The 19,001-nt window shown below is 43.1% G+C and overlaps 1 protein-coding gene across 1 annotated transcript in view; it reads left to right on the top strand.

The window, feature by feature from the left end:
• The window catches only part of CFAP99 (cilia and flagella associated protein 99), a 118,319-nt gene that overhangs the window by 81,062 nt on the left and 18,256 nt on the right, over positions 1–19,001 (top strand). Inside the window, exons 8-12 of the mRNA XM_063125899.1 lie at positions 2,867–2,926; positions 3,711–3,799; positions 8,072–8,276; positions 10,601–10,742; positions 17,206–17,357. Coding sequence (XP_062981969.1) covers positions 2,867–2,926; positions 3,711–3,799; positions 8,072–8,276; positions 10,601–10,742; positions 17,206–17,357 — 648 coding nt within the window. The remainder of the gene's footprint in view (positions 1–2,866; positions 2,927–3,710; positions 3,800–8,071; positions 8,277–10,600; positions 10,743–17,205; positions 17,358–19,001) is intronic.

Raw genomic sequence — 19,001 nt, 5'->3', positions numbered from 1 at the left:
CCTTCGGTAACGATCACGACGGATGCATCCTTAGAAGGATGGGGAGCCCATTGCAGCTCCTTAACCTCTCAGGGTCGTTGGTCTCGATCACAGAGGGAGCATCACATCAACCATCTCGAACTCCTGGCAGTAGAAAATGCAGTAAAAGCATTTGCACAGATGATCGAGGGCAAGAATGTCTTGATCGCGACAGACAATACTACTGTAGTGGCATACATCAACAGGCAGGGTGGAACAAGATCACACCCTCTGAACCGTTCTGCACTCAGGATATGGAACTGGTGCATAAAGAGAAGGACTTACCTGACTGCGATCCATGTAGCCGGCAAGGAAAACGTCATTGCGGACTCTCTCAGCAGATCCTTCCATGTCGACCACGAGTGGGAGCTCGACGTCGAAGTGCGGGAAAGCCTTTTTCGGTACTGGGGCCGCCCTGTTGTCGATGTCTTCGCTACCGAGGACAACGCAGTCTGCGCCAAGTTTTGCAGCAGGGCAGGAAAAGGAAAGCGCTCTCTAGGAGACGCTTTCACCAGGACTTGGAGAGGAAATCTCCTGTACATGTTTCCTCCCTTTCCACTTTTGACAAGAGTGATAGCCAAGATCCAGATGGACAACTCCGATTGCATCCTGATCACGCCGTGGTGGCCTCGACAGACGTGGTTCTCCCACGCTCTTCGGTTATCGAGAGGGGATTACATCAGGCTTCCGTCGATACCGAAGCTCCTGTCTCGACATCAGGGCAGGGTTCGACACTCAGATCTGTCGACCCTCAAGATGACTGCATGGAGGATAGCAACCACTCCTCCTCTGGAACCAGAGTTTTGACTGTGGACCACATTATATTGGCAGCACTAAAGCCTTCCACAAGAAAATCTTATGCAGCAAAGTGGCAGAGATTTCAGAATTTTGCATCGGAAAAGGACAAAATACCAGAATCTTGCCACTTATCCTTCATCCTCAATTATTTATTGACACTTTTCCAGCAGGGACTTAAGCTCGCATCCATCAGGGTTCACCTTGCTGCGATTACATCTTTTCATCGGGGTGTGGATGGTTTTACACCTTTTACCCATCCAACAACCAAGAAATTTCTGAAAGGTCTGAAGAACACGATACCGACTGTGAAGACTATCGTGCCGCCTTGGAGCCTGTCAGTTGTGCTGCAAGCATTGACACGCAAGCCCTTCGAGCCCATGGCTTCGACAGACCTTAGGCTGCTTACTTTAAAGACTGTCTTTTTAGTAGCCATCACATCGGCAAGACGTGCAAGTGAGCTTAAAGCTCTTAGGATAGATGTCCCGTATACTATTTTTCATAAGGACAAGGTTGTGCTACGCACGGACCCAGCCTTCCTACCTAAGGTAGTGTCAACTTTTCATCTGTCCCAGCACATTACTTTGCCTGCTTTCTTTCCTAATCCATCTACACCTCTTGAGTCTTCCTTGCATACTCTCGATGTAAGAAGGGCTCTTGCTTTTTACAAGGACAGAACGGACAATTTTAGAAAGACAAAACAGTTGTTTATTTGTTATGGGGAGCCTTCTAAGGGACTCCCTGTCTCCTGCCAACGACTGTCACGTTGGATAGTGGAGGCAATTGAATTGGCCTACTCTATTTCTAAAATAGAGTTAGTGAAACCTGTGACAGCTCATTCCACCAGAGCTGTTTCAACTTCGGTGGCCTTCACCAGAGGTGTTCCACTGACTGAAGTCTGTAGAGCTGCAACGTGGTCCACTCCATCCACGTTTGTCAAGCACTACAGTTTGGACACCCGTGCGAGGCAGGACTGCTCGTTTGGGAGGACAGTGCTCTCCGAGATCTTCAGATGATGCACCAACCCACCTCCAAAGGTATGTCAGCTTGCTACTCGCCCATATGTGTGATGCATAGAGACCACGAAGAAGAAATGCAGGTTGCTTACCTGTAACTGTAGTTCTTCGAGTGGTCATCTATGCATTCACACAACCCACCCACCATCCCCACTTGGTGGTGTGAAACTTACAAATGACACAGTTTTGTGTGGAATGTACTTTATTAAAATTACACTCAGGTTTATGGGGGCACAATGTCGGACTCCTGTAAACTGAGGGAAGGGCGGGAACCCCATGGACATGCGCAGTAGCGTGGGGGAGGGGTTCCCGCCAAAAACGTTCCACTCAGCTATAGAAGGTTCCGGTCTGGTCTCTGCGCAGGCGCAAAGCCCATATGTGTGAATGCATAGATGACCACTCGAAGAACTACAGTTACAGGTAAGCAACCTGCATTTGTCACTTGCAAATTCAGATTTACTAATGTAAACATTGGCTCTGAACCTGGTACACCAAGCCGGTTTTGATCTTAAATGTAGGAAAAAGAAGTTGACACGCACTTAGGTGTGATCATATTAAAATCAGTCTCTCACTTGATGATGACAGGATTTGGAATTCTAGGACCCACTCTGCTGTGTGCTGTAAGGATATTAGGTGATTAAATAAATAAAATACCTGTGTTGTTATCCCTATATTGTAGATGGGGAGCTGAAGCTAAAAGATATTGGCTGAGAAATCAGGAAATCTGTGAATCAGATATCCTGATTCACAGGTTGCTCTGTTAGCCTGTTTGTAGCTTCCAATGTTTGTTTAATATTTAATAATATCCAAGCTTCTTTGAGTGCGGTATGAGAGAACAGTATGCTGGCTTTTTAATGCTTTCCTCAAGTAAGCTTTCAATATTTCTGTTAAGGTTCTTATTATGTGCCTACTATTTAAATGCCAAGCAAATCTGCTATTTCTTTAATTATATTCTAATTATGTGCTTTTGATGTATACGGGTTATTTTGAATAGAACATTTTGTGGAATAAGACTGCAATAATTGTTTGATTTTTAGATTAAAAATGAAATTCCGAACTATGCAGAGAGATTTCAGGCTCAGAAGATTAAAGGAAAGGTGAGCAACTTGTTTGATTATGTGAGAGCCTTGATGTTTGAACTGGCAGGATGCAAGAGGTGTAGATTTAAATTAGGTCTAACAGTAAGTGAATGCTGCATGCATTTGAAAGGGACACGCCTATTTAAGAATTAAATTCTTACTAAATTTATATAAAAGCATTCCTGAGATACTTTGCTGACACATCAGGCACAATGTACATGGTTTGTTACTATTCTGTACTTATGACAAACTACAGCTACAGTGATGCATGTTAAACTATAGGAGAGTTGACATTTTTCAAAACCTCAATATTTTAAATTCTTCCTTAGAAGAAGGGGCTGCACTAAATTATTTTCATACAGATTCTAAAGCTGCAGAACGATGAAACTTAGAATTTGCTGATATCTCTACCCATGACAATCATATTCATCCTTTTCAAAAAACGTTTGCCTTCCTTCTGTCAACCTCCAGAAATTTCCCACAAGACAAGCTTAGGCTGTAGGTGTGCCCCATCTGTTTCTGTGCAATTTGCACCAGATAACACTGTGACAAGCTTGTGCAGTTTATATCTCATTCCATGTTGCAATGGGAATATTGTGAAAAATGTACCAAAGGGAAGTTCCACCAAGGAGTCAGCCCAGCCCTCTTCTGCAAAACATCAATTGTAGATTACAGTTTTGACAACAAATTGTCTACTTGAAGTTTTTCCTAAACAGCTTTCATTATTTTGAATTTGTTCAAAAATTCTCTATTACTTTTAAAATTCTGCTCCTATAAATGCTTGCACTCAATTTCCTTACAGACTGAGAATTCACCTGTTAAATTAAATGCAACAGCAATATTAAGAGAAGGTGTCCTTTACCAACGAAAAGTGGAACAGGAGCTCAACAGGTACTTATTGTTTATCCGGTACTTTTGTTTGTTTTGTTAACCAGAGGACACCAACATTACATTCAAGGGAATAATGGATAGGATCTGACTGTGTCCTACCGCTGGCAGCCAGCATGGCTGGTCCCAGTGCACGCATGGCTGGCCCCGCCGCCGATGATGTAGCACCTCCAGGCAAGCCTTCAAATGACCGGAAATGCCCTTTTCTAGAAAGGGCAAGTTGTGCCTTCCAGAAAGTTGTGCTGACAGTGATAGGGCACCATGGGAAGGATCCCATTGGCAGCAGCGATGTAGCGCTGGAAGCCCCAAATGACCAGAGACACTCATTTCTGGAAGGCACAACTTGCCCTTTCTAGAAAAGTTAAGTCACCTTTTGTTGTTCATAATATAATATTTTCTCTTCCAAATCTTTATGAAAGGATTCCAGAGGCCTGTGAGATTAATAAAGGGCAACGTTGCTATAGAATCAAAGCACAAATAATTGCTATCTTGCTGTGTATTATCTGTAGTATATAGTTTGTGTGGGCATAATATTATGGCACTGAAAACTGCAATTAGAAGATGGACACATTTCCTTGGTTCAATGTACCATGCAACAAATAATCTGTCCACCTGCCTATTTATGAGTTATGTGCAATCTATTGGGGCATTGGGACATGCTACTCTATCCAACTGTCTGTTTATTGCAATCAATATAGGCAAGAAATAAAGCAACACACAAGGATTCTGGATAAAAAACAAAATCAGCTCAGATATACATATATTAATTAAATAAAAAATATTTCAGTTTAATGTGTTGTGTTAAGGGCTTTCCAAGTTCACTCATGCTACAAAATGCCTGGAAATTGCAGCTATTAAGGGCCATGACCCAGCAGAGTCATTATTTAGGCAGTATGCATATGGTATGGTAACCTATGCTGAGGCTAGTGCCTGCTTCACCACTACCCTGAGCTGGATGTCTGTCAGTGGCAATCCTAAGTCCCACATTTGTCCCTCTGCTGAAATCAACACATGGAGTCTATGCAACTGAAAGTATCATGCAATTGAAGCTATCATTCCATATTACAAGCACCCAACTGGCAACCAATATCATCCGCATGGGTCGAGGCACTTTTCTGGTATTTTGCAGCTTGAGTGAACATAGAAAGCCCTTATCACATGTTAAAAAAAATGTGTTTATTGAATTTCATAATGTATGCTATTTAGCAGGTTAAGAATTCACATGCAACCTATTTTATACCTGTTGAGGTACTAATTTATTACGTGGAAAACAGAGTTCAAGCTAGATTGATATAGCCAGATCTGTCTATCAGTCATTTGATTCTGGCTATTCTGTGGCCCTGTGCAGTCTTCACACAATGTCTCTCTGTTGTTTTACACTGTCCCGTCAGAGGGCACGTCTACACCTCCCAGCGTTCTGGGAGGGAGGGGGCAGGATCTTGCGATATGCTGATCGTGTGATCCTCCCCCTGCGTTCACATATGGTGCGTGATGTGCAACGACCAGAGAGGAAGGAGGCTGTCGCACCCGCCATTTTTTTAAAAAAAAGACAGGACCTGGAGCACACCTGTGCTCCAGCGCAAAAGTAAAAGACAACAGAAGAAACCAATGTGGCTCCACAAAAAGCTTACAGGTGACCTGAAAACAAAAAAGGGAGTGGAAGGAAGGCCAGGCTACAAAAGAAGAGTATAGACAGGTGGCGCAGAAGTGCCGAAATTGCTTATGATTCAGTGCAGACTGAATTCACTCCAGCTGATGGAGGTGAAGGCACGTTACAGGTCCCAACCACAGTGTGAAAGCACATTGCCCAGCCGGCTGTCTCAAGGCAGAGGACATGGTATACTTCCTAGCAGAGTGCCCATTGTACGCAGAGCAGAGGAAGCAGTATCTTGAGCCCTTAATATATTTATTTATTTAGAGTATTTTTATCCTGCACCTCAGCCGAAAAGGCTCCCGGAGTGGCTTACAATAAATCAATAAAGAAGACTTGATTTGAGGAAACAAAGTCGATGTTTGAGGTAGCTCTATGTACTAATGATAATCATGTTATCTCTAAGGTTTATAAGCTATTGTTAAAGCTCGAGACAGAGAATGAACAAACAAAGGATTGTATGATAAAATGGGCCCAAAATTTTGGGTATAATCTACCAATGGAACTATGGAAAACCCTAACCCTAACCCTAAAAGGTTTAAAATATACGTTCATCAGACTGCCGATGGTTTCCAATGTGTTAATGCAGCATCAAGGACAGATACAGCATCTGGAATTAGAAACATTGCAGATGACGGTGTGGAAAATTCGACATTAGATGTAGAAAATTTTCCTTCACCTGTGCGACGTATAATAGAGGCTGCTCGTATGCCATCTACTAGAAAATCGTACGAAGGGAAATGGAAAGTGTTTACAAGGTTTGCAAAAGAAAATGGTTTGGTTAGACCACTGATACCACCCTGGAGTCAGTTAGTGGTGTTAAAAGCTTTGTCTGCAAAGCCATTTGAACCATTAGCTATGTGTCCACTGCATTTACTTTCGCGTAAGGTGGCATTTTTAGTAGCAATTACATCAGCTAGAAGGGCTAGTGAATTGTGTGCTCTTAGGGTAGACTATCCATATTTAACCTTCCATAGGGACAAAGGTGTTCCTTTGACCTGATCCATCATTTATGCCGAAAGTGGTTTCTACTTTTCATGTAAACCAGGACATTGTCTTACCAACATTTTTTCAATCAGCAACAACTCCGTTAGAACGTACATTGCATACACTGGAAGTCAGAAGGGCGCTTGCCTTTTATAAGGAAAGAACACAATCATTTCGTCAATCAAATCGCCTTTTTATTTGTTATGGTGGACAAAAGAAGGGGTCAGCCTCTATCAACTCAGAGGTTTTCTAAATGGGTGACAGAAGCTATCCAATTAGCCTATGAGGTTACAGGATTACCCCTGTCCCAGCCATTAAGGGCTCACTCAACTAGAGCAGTAGCAACATCAGTAGCCTTTCAAAGAGATGTTCCAATTCCAGACCTCTGCAAGGCAGCTACATGGTCAACTCCGTCAACATTCATTCGTCACTATCACTTGGATGTTTGGGCTCGAGCTGATGCTGCCTTTGGGAGATCAGTGCTTTCTTCTATCTTCCAGTAGGACACCTACCTGCCTCCGGTAAGCAAGCTGTTATTCGCCCATATGTGTGATGCACAGAGACCATGATGAAGAATGCTTACCTGTAACTGTGGTTCTTCGAGTGGTCATCTGTGCATTCACACAACCCTCCCTCTGTCCCCTCTTTGGTGTCATTATTTTTTTTACAATACTGGAGACTGGTTTTCTCTCTTGGTACTGAGAAGACTATGGTGGTCTTCGAGGACTGAGGGAAAGGCGGGGATTGTTGGGACATGCGCACTTCGACGTGGGGGAGAGGTTCCTGCCTAAAACGCTGTTAGCTATAGAAGTTTTCCGGAGTCAGGTCTCCACGCAGGCACAGAGCCCATATGTGTGAAGTTCTTCGTTCTGTCTGTCCCAATCCTATTGCCAGTTAATACATTGGGTAAACAGAATTCTAATGCTGTGGGTGAGAGAGAAAATGTCTCTCTGTCCATTCTCTCTATACCATTCCTAATTTCATAAATGTCCATTATCTCATTTCCAGCACAGACACATACATACCTGTTTTCTTTTTTCCTAAACAAAACTGGTCTAATATTTCTAAACAAAATAGTCCGAAATGCACTAGCCTTGAAGAAATTGCTCTCCCAAATCCTTGATGATTTTTCTTGCCCTTTTTTGCACATTTTCCCAGCTCAATTATATCCTTTGTGAGATGGAACCAGGACTTCACACAGTTTTCCAAATGTAGATGCACCATAGATGGTTGCATTTTCAATCCTTTCATAATAATACTGATCATGGAATTTGCTGCTGAATACTGGTGATGTTTTCACTATGTTCTCCAACAAATCTCCCAGATCTTTCCAAAGTAGCCACAATCAATTCAAACTCCCAACAGTGTACATATGTGTTTAGGATTTTTAGCTCCATTTTTAGTAATGGAATTTTTTTTGAATGCTACTTGGTATGCAGAGAGAAAGGAAGAGTAAAATGTCCTCTCCCTATGCAATCCAGTGAAGATAATCTGTTCCTTGCCCAGTTTGTTGTTGTTAAAGCCCAGGTATGGGTGCTAATCACACTATTAAACTAATCTTTGGTTTGGCCTTGACATTACACTGCAACTGTATTGTGTTCAGTCCCTCAAACTGTCCTGTTTTCCTTTTCTTATAGAATTGAACATCTTTTACGAGGAGCTCGAGATCCATCTGAGTTTCTGGAATGGCAAAAGCAAATGCGTGAGAAAGATTTGGATCAACAACTGACAGAAACAGAGTGTAGGAGGCTTCAAGGAAAACTAAGCTATGAGGAGGCTATTTTGTCACATCAGAATTGTATTCAGGAAAATCGGAAGAAAGCTGAGCAGAAGAGGGAAGAGGTACTCTATTAGAAAACTGTTGAGGTTTTTCATGGGCATGATTTCTACATGTGGACATGTTAGGTGGTAAAATGGAAAAGAGGGTTTCTGAAAATTGAAAATAAGTGTGTTCCTAAATAGCAGAGATTCCTGAGGTATGTAGGGAAAATAGGTTTTTCAAATTATTTCTCTCCTTTTTCAAACTACAAAAAGCTCTGGAGAGAAGGGCTGTAAATATATACTGTTTTCATGTTGCTTTAATACATTCATACCATGCAGGCACCAGCCCGTGCCTCAAGGCTCTGCCCTAAGCCCTGTGCTATTCCACATCTTTATAAATTACTTCAATGAGTATATAGAGGGGATGCTTATCAAATTTTTAGGTGACATGAAGCTGGGAAGGGTAGCTAATGTCATAGAAAACAATCAAGATTTAAAAGGATCTTGACAGATTGGAACACTAATAAGACAAAATTCAACAGAGATAAAATCCTGCATACAGGTACAAAAAGTTGAAGACATAAGTATAGGATGTGGGTGAGGGGAGGGCTGGGTTGTCAGTAGTACATGTGAAAAGGATCTAGAAGTCTTAGGGTGTAATCCTATCCAGATAGTCACCAAACTCCAAAATTGGAGGCTGCCAACAATCTTTTGCAGGGCAGCTGGAGCGTGGAGGACATCCTCTCCTCTGTGCTCCGGCTGCCTGCATATTTGCCTAGGCAGGCGATTTCACCCACCTAGGCACAGCTTTAGGGAGCTAAGGGGCCTGGAGGCCTAATAGGAAGCTGCATACAGCTTCCACAGTCCTGTTCCTGCCCCCAGGACTGCCCCTTTTTTGTTGTCTGTGCACTCCATTTCCGAGCACGGAGTTGTAGCCAGCCCAGTGAGAACTGTGCTGGCTATGATGGGGTGGGGTGGGGAGAATGATTTCTGGACTCCAAGGTTAGAGTCTGGGTTCTGATCTCAGTTCCCAGAAACCAAATAATCCTGTGGCTAATAGACAGTATCTATTAGCCACAGGTTTGCTCTCTTAGTGATAATAGCCAGCAGTGCAATGTGACTGCTAAAAAAGTTCCTGCAATCTTGGACTGCATAATATCCAGAACGTGGGAATTAATAGTTCTATTCTATTTTGTGCCTATCAAGTTCCTTCTGTAATACTGTGCCTAGTTCTGTGCAACCAGAAATAGGCACAGTACTAGGGTGACCAGGAGGAGAACTTGGACAGAAACTAAGTCTTATGATCAACAGTTGAAAGAGCTGGGTATATTTAACTTGGAGAAGAGAAGATGAAGGGGAGACATGATAGCAGTATGCAAATACTATGTCCTCTGTTGCTCCAGAGGGCAGGGTTAGAATGAATGGGTGGAAACTCAAGGGAAGCAGATTTTGGTTAAACATTAGAACCGTACTAATGGTAAGAGCTGTTCAGCAGTGGAACAGATTGCGTTGGTAGGTAGTGGATTGATCTTCACTGGATGTACTTAAGCAGAGGCTGGATGACATCTTTCAGGGATGCTGTAGTTGGAACCTGCAATGCCAATCCTGCACTGAGCAGCGGGCTGGACTAGATGACCTCCAGGGATGTTTCTTACTCTATGATTTTGATGTGGATCCAAATCCAAATGTAGTGTGGATCGAGGTGAACATATGAGGGTCCTATATTGAAAGCAATGCAGTGTGAATATATAGTATCTGCGCTTGGATTTTGGCTGCACATACCTGCAGTTCCTCATCCACTAAATGATATGTATGTGGAAGGCTGCTACTGTCACAAGATATCTTTAATAGTATTGGGGCAAGGAAACAGGAAGTGTAAAGAGTAAGGCTAAAAGAATGAAGGAAAAACATACTCCTTTTTCCTGGCCTCTGTGATTTTTTTTCAGAGTTTCACACACACAAAAATGCCCCTCTAGAAAACACACACCACTACAAACATTTTACAGGTCTATAGTTTTATTACATGAGTTAGCAGTACATTTGTCATCTTCAGCAATGTGCAGCAAATAATTTAAAAAATGAGCTTGTTTTCTTACCCGTAACTCGAATAAGGGGGGATCTACACTACTGCTTTTAAAGTGCTTTAAAAATGTTTTGAAACTTGTATATGCAGTGTGTCCTGGGCCCCAACAGTTGTCAAAACTGTTATAAAGAGCTTTCAAGCAGTAGTGTAGATCCCCCCATTATCTCAAGTTTATATCTAACTAAAAGAAGATTAGTATTTTAATGTCAAGTGCTCAGATTTTTTTTAAAAAAACTTTGTTCAATGAAATTTGACAGATTTCCTGTAACTTGTATTATTTGCTTTCAATCATTATTAACTTGTGATTTTGTTTGGGGTTTAGAAAGCAGAAATGAGTCATCAATGCTCAGAAAGACATCTTCAAGAAAGGAAGGAAAAGAAAAAAACGGTGCAGCAGGTGGTAGAAGGTCGCAAAAATGTGAAGCAAGCACAGATGAAGCTCCAAAAATACAAACGCCAAATAGGTATTAGTAGTGTAAACCTGTAGTTATTTTCCAAAAGCAGTTTTTCTTCAACAGAGAGAAATGGAGTGAGAAAAAGAAAAGGAAAATGTAGATTTATTATAAATTTCTGTTCTTGGACTTTTGGCGGTAGAGAAGTCTTTAACATGTGGAAAGGGCCTCATGGTAACCAGGCAGGATCACTAAGAAATTATGCCACAAGCATAGGGATGGGTAAGGATTTTGTTCAGTTTGCGATCTGATAAAGTGTATGCATACTTCCATGTGGCTGCCTAACATGCTAACTTGATGGAGGAATATTATCTATATGCCGCAGAGGTGACTGTTACCCTTAAGGTGGGTTCCCCAACCTTTTTGGACCTGTGGGCACATTTGGAAATTTGAGGAACTGGTGTAGGCACCACCACAAAATGCCTAATTAGTGGATCACCACTTTGGTGTCTACCTGGTGTCTACCTATGGATCTTAGGCAGCATTTTATTCAGTCTTTTTTTTTTAAAGTGTCTATTAGATCCACAAAGTCTCTTTAATATGGGATTGTCTAATTCGGCTAATTGCTGGCGGTGCAATACAATTAATACTTTTTTAAAAAAACATGTTTTGGCAATGACCAGTAGTTTGCTTCTTTTGTGGGGAAGGTTATTACATAGATAAATTTTGTACTGGAACAGTCTTTAATATTCACTGGTGTATACACTCTTTAAAATTATTTGCCTGCTTCATAGCGTAAGTGGATTATTTGTGCCCTTTTGACAGCTAAATGACTGATATTACAACATTTGAAGGATAAACACTGACCTGCTATAATGCAATGATTTGAGGACCTTACTATACTTTCAGTATTTGAATGGGTGGTATATAGATTCCACCTTCAAATACATTCTTATTTAAACATTTGATCCATTTTGATTGACGCCTATGTATAATTGCTAGAAAGTTGTATGCTTTTCATATAAATCCACACATAGTTTTTTAAAAACCCGGGTGGGTGGGTTTCCGATAGTGCTACGTGGGGACTCCTTGACGGGCATCCTTGGAGATGCCTGCAGACACCGCAGTGAGGAACCCTGCCTTAAGAGATGGACCATGACTTCCATTGGGGGATTCCTTCCCTTTGTAGGGGGAAAAATCTGCAAAGGAATACATAGTGATGCTTTTCTGTCTTATATACAGATATTTTGCTTTGTAGAAAAAGAATAAAGTTCTCAGCCACCTAGCAATGAATGAATTTGATACTCTAGTTCGGGGGTTGACAACTCAAATAGTTCTACATGTCCTTGGGGACGGCATGTAATAGCCCCTGGACAACTCTGAAAAGCTCCACTGGGCGGCAGATTGAAGATTTAATAGTGGCAGCAAAGTGTTGGGTTTTTGCTGCCCTCAGTGCCCCTGAATATGCCTTACTATAGGCACTTACCAGTATTTGATTGCATCCACTAGGAGTTCATCTCCATCTGCCCTCAAGCCGTCTCCTATTTTGTTTAATTGCTCTCAGCTCTGGGGCCGTATGAGCTCTACTCAAGAGAGGGCGCTCAGGAGCAATCATATCAACTATCTGCATTCCACAGATCAACCAGGGTTTCAACAGGAGAGCCAGCGCTATCAGCCGGAAAACTCCCCAGAGCCCTTTGGAAACCATCCGGATCCATTAGTCTCTTGGGGTGGACCATCTTAATAGGTCCCCCAACCTTGCAGAGGGGGAAAGCTGCTGTAAGTCTAAACCTCAGCAAGCAGTGATCTGACCATGACAAAGGGACTGATGTAAGGTCCCCCACTTCCAGATCACCATCTCCATGTCCAGTTGTGAAAATCGGGTCAAGAGTATGCCCTGCTACATGCGTTGGGCTGATGACATGTTGGGACAGTCCCATGGTTGACCATGAAATCCTGAGCTCCCCCAATAAGGCGCCCTCACCATGAATGTTAACATCCCCCAGAACCAACAGTCTGGGAGATCTCAGCAGTACAGCCAAGACCACCTCTGTCAGCTCACCTGGGGAGTCTGTTGAGCAGCAGGGTGGGCGGTACACCAACAGAATCCCTAATCTGTCCCGCTGACCCAACACAAGGTGCAAATACTCCAGACCAGTAATCACATGGACAGAGAGCCTGCAGAGGGAGATGGAATTCCTATAGACCACAGCAAAAACAAACAAACCCGGCCCTCAAGTCTACCCTGATGCTGAACCAAGTACGATGGTGGTGACTCCTCCCTGCTCACCCACCCAGGTCTCGGTTATACATGCCAGATCGGCTGCCTCATCCACAATTAAGTCGTGGATGAAGGAGGTCTTATTATGGCATTTAAGAGCAGCATCCGGAGGCCTGAGGGCTGGCTGATAGAGCAACCAACAAACCTGCGGGTGCAAGGAGGACTGGAGCATGGCACAGCCATTAACTGTCTGGGCCGCGTTCCCCTTACCTGGCAAGTCCTCCTCACAAGACCATATCTTGGACCTCCAGCAAGAGAGATGGATGTAAGAGCTGTGTGTCATCAGCATATTGATGGCATTTAGCTCCAAATCCCCTAATGAATGCTTCCAGCGGGTTCATATAGATGTTAAATAACATTGGGGACAAGATGGTGCCCTGCGACACCCCATAGCTCAATTGCCAAGGGGCTGAGGAATAGTCACCCAATGTTACTCTCTGAAAACGATCCCATAGATAGGACCAGAACCACTGTAGCACAGTATCTCTGATGCCCATCCCTTGAAGTCGATCCGGGAAGAGCGGTGGAGGAGGGGTTACCACCAAAAGAGTGTTCTTCAGCTTTAGACATTTCCCGAAAAGCAGCTCTGTGCAGGCGCAGAGCCCATACGTGTGATGCTCAGAGACCATGAAGAAGAAAGAGAAGTTGCTTACCTGCAACTATAGTTCTTGAGTGGTCATCTGTGCACAACCCACCCACCATTTTCGCTTTGGTGTCAATATCAATATTAGTACCAAGTTCTAAGGCTGCAATAGGAGGGTCTCAAGGAACTGAGGGAATAGGTGGAAGCCTGCTAGGCCCATGTGCATATGGGCAGGGTTCCTGCTGAAAATTCCTCAGTTATAGAAGTTTCTTGTGTCTTATATGCCCAGGAATAAGAAATGAATTAATCTTTGAGCTGGCCAGGGCTTAAACTTCTGCCTCCACATTACCTTCACAGCCTGTGCCATTCCAGCAATCACTGTGGCCAGTTGATCAATCCAGATTAACAACTAGAATTTTGAGAAACCCTCCAGGTCTAACTTGGTCACAGTACCCTTTAAGGGTGCTTGGCTCTTTCGGGAAGAAAGACTTAAAGATAATCTAGTAGAACGCAGGGACAAATGCTGACTTCTAACAAGAAGGAAAAGAGGAGACAACCTAGTTGCTCCTTTCCTTTCTTTCAACACAATGTGGAGCACGTTCCATTCCAGAAACTATCAACATTTCAAGCTGGCCTGGTCCCATTCCCACTCTAAAGCCAAGACTCAGTCCTTCCCCTCTACCATCACAGTCCCAGAGGCAGGTTCCTACCATCCCCTGCCACCAAAGTCCCAGCTAAGAGGAAAATCGTTGCCCAGGCCGTTCAACTTTTCATCAAGATAGTGATGACAGAGCCACTTCCCCCAGGGGAAAGTTTATCTTGAGTTCTCAGTTTTCTTCAGGGTCCAGAAGAAGGGGGAAGAATGGAGGGTCATCCTAAGTTTGAAGTAAATTAACTTGTTTGTTACATACCACAAATTTTGGATGGAAACCTTAAGTACCATCAAGGATGCCCTATACCTTGGAGAGCTTCTAGCATTGATAGACATTAGGGAGGCATATTTACATGTGTCCATTGACCCTCCTTACCTCAAATTCTAACAGCATGTCTATGACCCTTTGGACTTGCCTCAACTTCCAGTCTTTTCCAAATTCATGGTTTTAGAGGTGACCCACCTCCATCTTCAGAGTATCTACTTCTCAGCTTGTCCTCTTTGGTCAAATCAAGGTTACATCTCCAGAGAGCCTTGTCTTGTCTAGAAAAACAGTTCTGAGCATTCTACACCACAGGATAGTGCCTCTTCGTGGAACAACTAGGCAGTGTTCACATCTGACTTTTTGCATCTCTTCCAGCGGGAGGAGCCACCCTGTTCCCCAGATTGGCCTTGCCTAGCAAACAGAGGAGGAATCAGGCTGCATGGATGCTCTGGAAGAGCACTGCCTTCCCCACCCCCTTTGCTTTAATTCTTGAACGGCGTAACCAGCATTGGATGTGGCCCAGATATACCTATGGGAGCATCCATAGGGTACAATCAAGGGCTGCACATCACTCTGATCAGAAAGAATCCTAAAGTTATGGCAGGGAGCTGAGGCCTTCAGCCAAATGAATGTCAGCAAATTTAATGACATCAGCTAATCTTGTATTTCTAATGATCTCATCTGGAGAACTTCATCTGGGCCTGTCTACATTCCTTGCTGCTGCAATGGCTGTTTCTCAGACTGGAGAAGTTGGAACAGGTCATTCAAGGCATCTCGTCTGTCCAGTAAACACTTTACAGCATAAATTGGCTGGATTCATGCAGTCTGCTAGGCACTACTTCATTTCCCCACTCTAATTCTCAATCAGCACATTCTAGTCAAAACAGAAAATTTGACAAATCCTCACCTGCATCGGCAACATGGGAATCATAAACCCTCCATAAGGAGGTAGTAGAACTACTGGAACTTTCCGGAAATCCATGGCCTCCTGATTTAGCATTTAAAATTTTGTGGCAAGAAAATGTGGCCCTCCCCGAGACTTTTGGTAAAATTATCAGGAGGGAATATCCCATGCCCAGTTACAATTTGACTTTATCAAAGGTTTCAAGGAGGGGGTAGTGGATGGTCTTGTGTCCTCTAGCGGAAATCCCAATTTACCTGGCACCCTTAAGAACATTTGTTCTCTTTATGGTCCTCCTGTAATTCTAGAAACTTTAAAACCTTGGTGAAATGTCTGGGGAACAGCTCGGGGAAATCAGGCATTCTTGTGTCTTCAGTCTCATAAGAAGAGCCATGCTGGATCAAACCGAAGGTCCATCTAGTCCAGCATTCTGTTCACATAGTGGCCAAACAGCTGTTGACGCACAAGCAGGACATGAGTGCAACAGCATCCTCCCACCCATGTTCCCCAGCAACTGGTGTATAGGTTCTTCTCTCTCTCTCTCTCTCTCTTTCTCACTCTCTCTCTCACACACACACGAGAACCAAAATTCCATGAATTATCCAACTATTTTCTGTATGAAATTGTGGGGAATGGGTGGGAAGGCTCGTTGGTTTCCAAAGTTTCCATAACTAAGATTTCTGTAAGTTTCCAATGCTACTAGGATAGCTAAGAGGCATCTGCAAACTTCCACACAGAAGTTTACATCCCAGCCTTCACACCTGTTGAATATCTGAATGCTTCTGAAACACTCAATTATCATGCGGCTTTATAAGCATTGTAGATGAGTTTGCAGCGGCAGACAGGAATATAAAACTGTAAATCTGGGTCTACATGGATGACACTAAGCACTGACTCCTAAGCAACAGAGAAGCAAGATAGATTTTGGTATGTCTAACCTATGTTGAAAACTCCATTCCTACTTTCGGTGGAATTCACGACCATCCCAATTTACTTACTATCTCACTATACCTCTGAAAGAACAGGTTCGTAGTTTGGGGGTACTCTTAGAACCATTTCTGTCGTTGGAGGCTCAAGTAGCCGCCACGGCTCGGAGTGCCTTTTACCATCTTCGGTTGGTTCGCCAACTACGGCCTCCCCTGGGCAGGGATAGCTTGACCACGGTGGTACAGGCATTGGTAACCTCAAGATTGGATTACTGCAACGCGCTCTATGTGGGGCTGCCCTTGAAGCTGCTCCGGAAGCTGGAGCTAGTGCAGAATGCTGCGGCTCGGCTGTTGTCTGGAGCTGCCCCTTTCCAGCATGTAACTCCTCTGCTGAGGGAACTGCACTGGCTGCCTATTCGCTACCGGGCCAGGTTGAAGGTTCTTGTACTTGTGTACAAAGCCCTAAACAACTTAGGACCAGGATACCTGAGAGAGCGCCTTCTCCCCTACCAACCTGCCTGGTCACTGAGGTCATCTGAGGGTCTCCTCCTGGTGATTCCACCTAGATCCATCCTCCGATTAGAATCCACCAGGGGAAGAGCCTTCAGTGTGGTGACGTGCCCCCCCTGTGGAATTCCCTGCCTCTGGAGGTCAGGCAGGCTCCAACCTTGTACTCCTTTCGGCGCCTCCTGAAAACATCTTTATTCCAAGAAGCCTTTCTTTAACATGCAGCCTTGGATTACTGTTATTGCTTCTTTTAAATTTTGTTTTAACTGTTTTTATTGTTTTATTTTCATTTTACATTGTACACCGCTCCGAAATTTTTCAATGGGGAGCGGTATATAAATATTCTAAATAAATAAATAAATAAATAAAACTTATCTCTTGCACCTTTGGTGAAGTTTACATCCTTCCTTTTTCCTGCAGTTCAGGAAGTGTCTGAAGAAAGCCAGGTAATCTTGCTTCAAGCTTTAAAAGAAGAAGAAGAGAAATTCAAAAAAAGATGTGAATTAATTCAACAAATAAGAGCTATTGAGTATCTACCATTCCTAAAGAACAAGTTTGTTGACTTAACACAGGTGAGCTCATAAAGAAAATGATTGCAAAAAGCACTTTCTGTGTATCTGTTGGTTAGATATATATCCTGATCTCCCTACATATATTTCAGTGTAACATTTAATTTTAGAATTTCTGTATGAGATAAGTTAGGATGAGAAATAGTGACACTCCTGGAGGCATCCAGTGAACTGAGGGGGAATTGAACATCCCCACATCCAAACCCAGCATGCTAGCTACTGTACATCATACTGACTCTTGAATTTATATTAGAGACTAAATCTAAATTGATTTCTACCCTCTCACACTTCTCCACTCTTATCCATGCATTTTGCTCAAGGAGAATCTTGTAACCTAAATCCAGAATTTCTGTGAGATCCAGTTCACACAATCATTTATGAACGTGTTTATTTTCTGATGTAGTATCATTACATTATGAATTATTTTTGCGTTTGCCCCATAAATCCAGGATATTATAGTGAACCTATTCTTGCAGTTCTTCAGTTTAAGAAAAGAAGTAACTGAATATAAGGTGAACATAATTGAGGTACTCAAATAGTTTCAAGATGTATAGAAATGAGAAGAAATCCAGGGTGTGAGCATGAACTGTCAAGAGAGGTGAAATGGACTCTGCCTCCATATTAAAAAGGTTGATAGCTCAGTTTTTAAAAAGACAACCCAAAAATGATGGACCTTTGTGTTGCATTACAACACATTGCATTACGCACTGGTTATCTCTCGGTTGGACTACTGCAACCTTCTTCTCTCTGGCCTTCCTTCGTCTCACATCAGTCCGCTGGTCTCTGTCCACCACTCTGCCGCTAAGATCATCTTCTTGGCCCGCCGCTCTGACCATGTCACTCCACTTCTGAAATCTCTTCATTGGCTTCCAATTCACTTCAGAATCCAATATAAACTTCTCCTACTGACCTTCAAAGCTCTTCACTGCCTAGCTCCTGCCTATCTCTCCTCTCTCATCTCACACTATCGCCCCGCTCGGGCTCTCCGCTCCTCTGATGCCATGCTTCTCGCCTGCCCAAGGACCTCCACTTCCCTTACTCGGCTTCGTCCTTTTTCTTCTGCTGCCCCTTACGCCTGGAACGCTCCTCCAGAACACTTGAGAACTACAAACTCAATCACTGCTTTTAAGACTCAGCTCAAAACTTTTCTTTTCCCTATAGCCTTCAAATATTGAGTTTGTTCTGACTTTACACTGTTGGTTTTGCCCTACCCTGTGCCTGTTTACACTTCCCTGTGCCTGTTTGCATTCTCCTTCCCTCTTTATTGTTTACTACAACTTATTAGATTGTAAGCCTATGCGGCAGGGTCTTGTTATTTACTGTGTTATCTGTACAGCACCATGTACATTGATGGTGCTATATAAATAAATAATAATAATAATAATAATAATAATACAATGCTGCTGAAGATAAACAGACATGTAAAGGAGTAGGAGGCTGCACATCAATCGCACCACCCTAACCTGCCTGCTGACTTCAGTACCCAGTAGAATGTGTGAATTGGCAGCTTTACAAATGCAGGATAGTATCCAATTACATTCCAATGCTATCTCTAATGTTATTGCATGAGTGTAAACCAACATGTGCACAGCATAACTAGTGTTTGCTAGGGGAAATGGGAAAAAGCTGTGATTTGCTGCTAAATTT

Source organism: Elgaria multicarinata, chromosome 5, assembly GCF_023053635.1.
Source record: "Elgaria multicarinata webbii isolate HBS135686 ecotype San Diego chromosome 5, rElgMul1.1.pri, whole genome shotgun sequence".
Taxonomy (NCBI): domain Eukaryota; kingdom Metazoa; phylum Chordata; class Lepidosauria; order Squamata; family Anguidae; genus Elgaria; species Elgaria multicarinata.
This window is presented reverse-complemented; position numbering and strand designations above follow the sequence as displayed.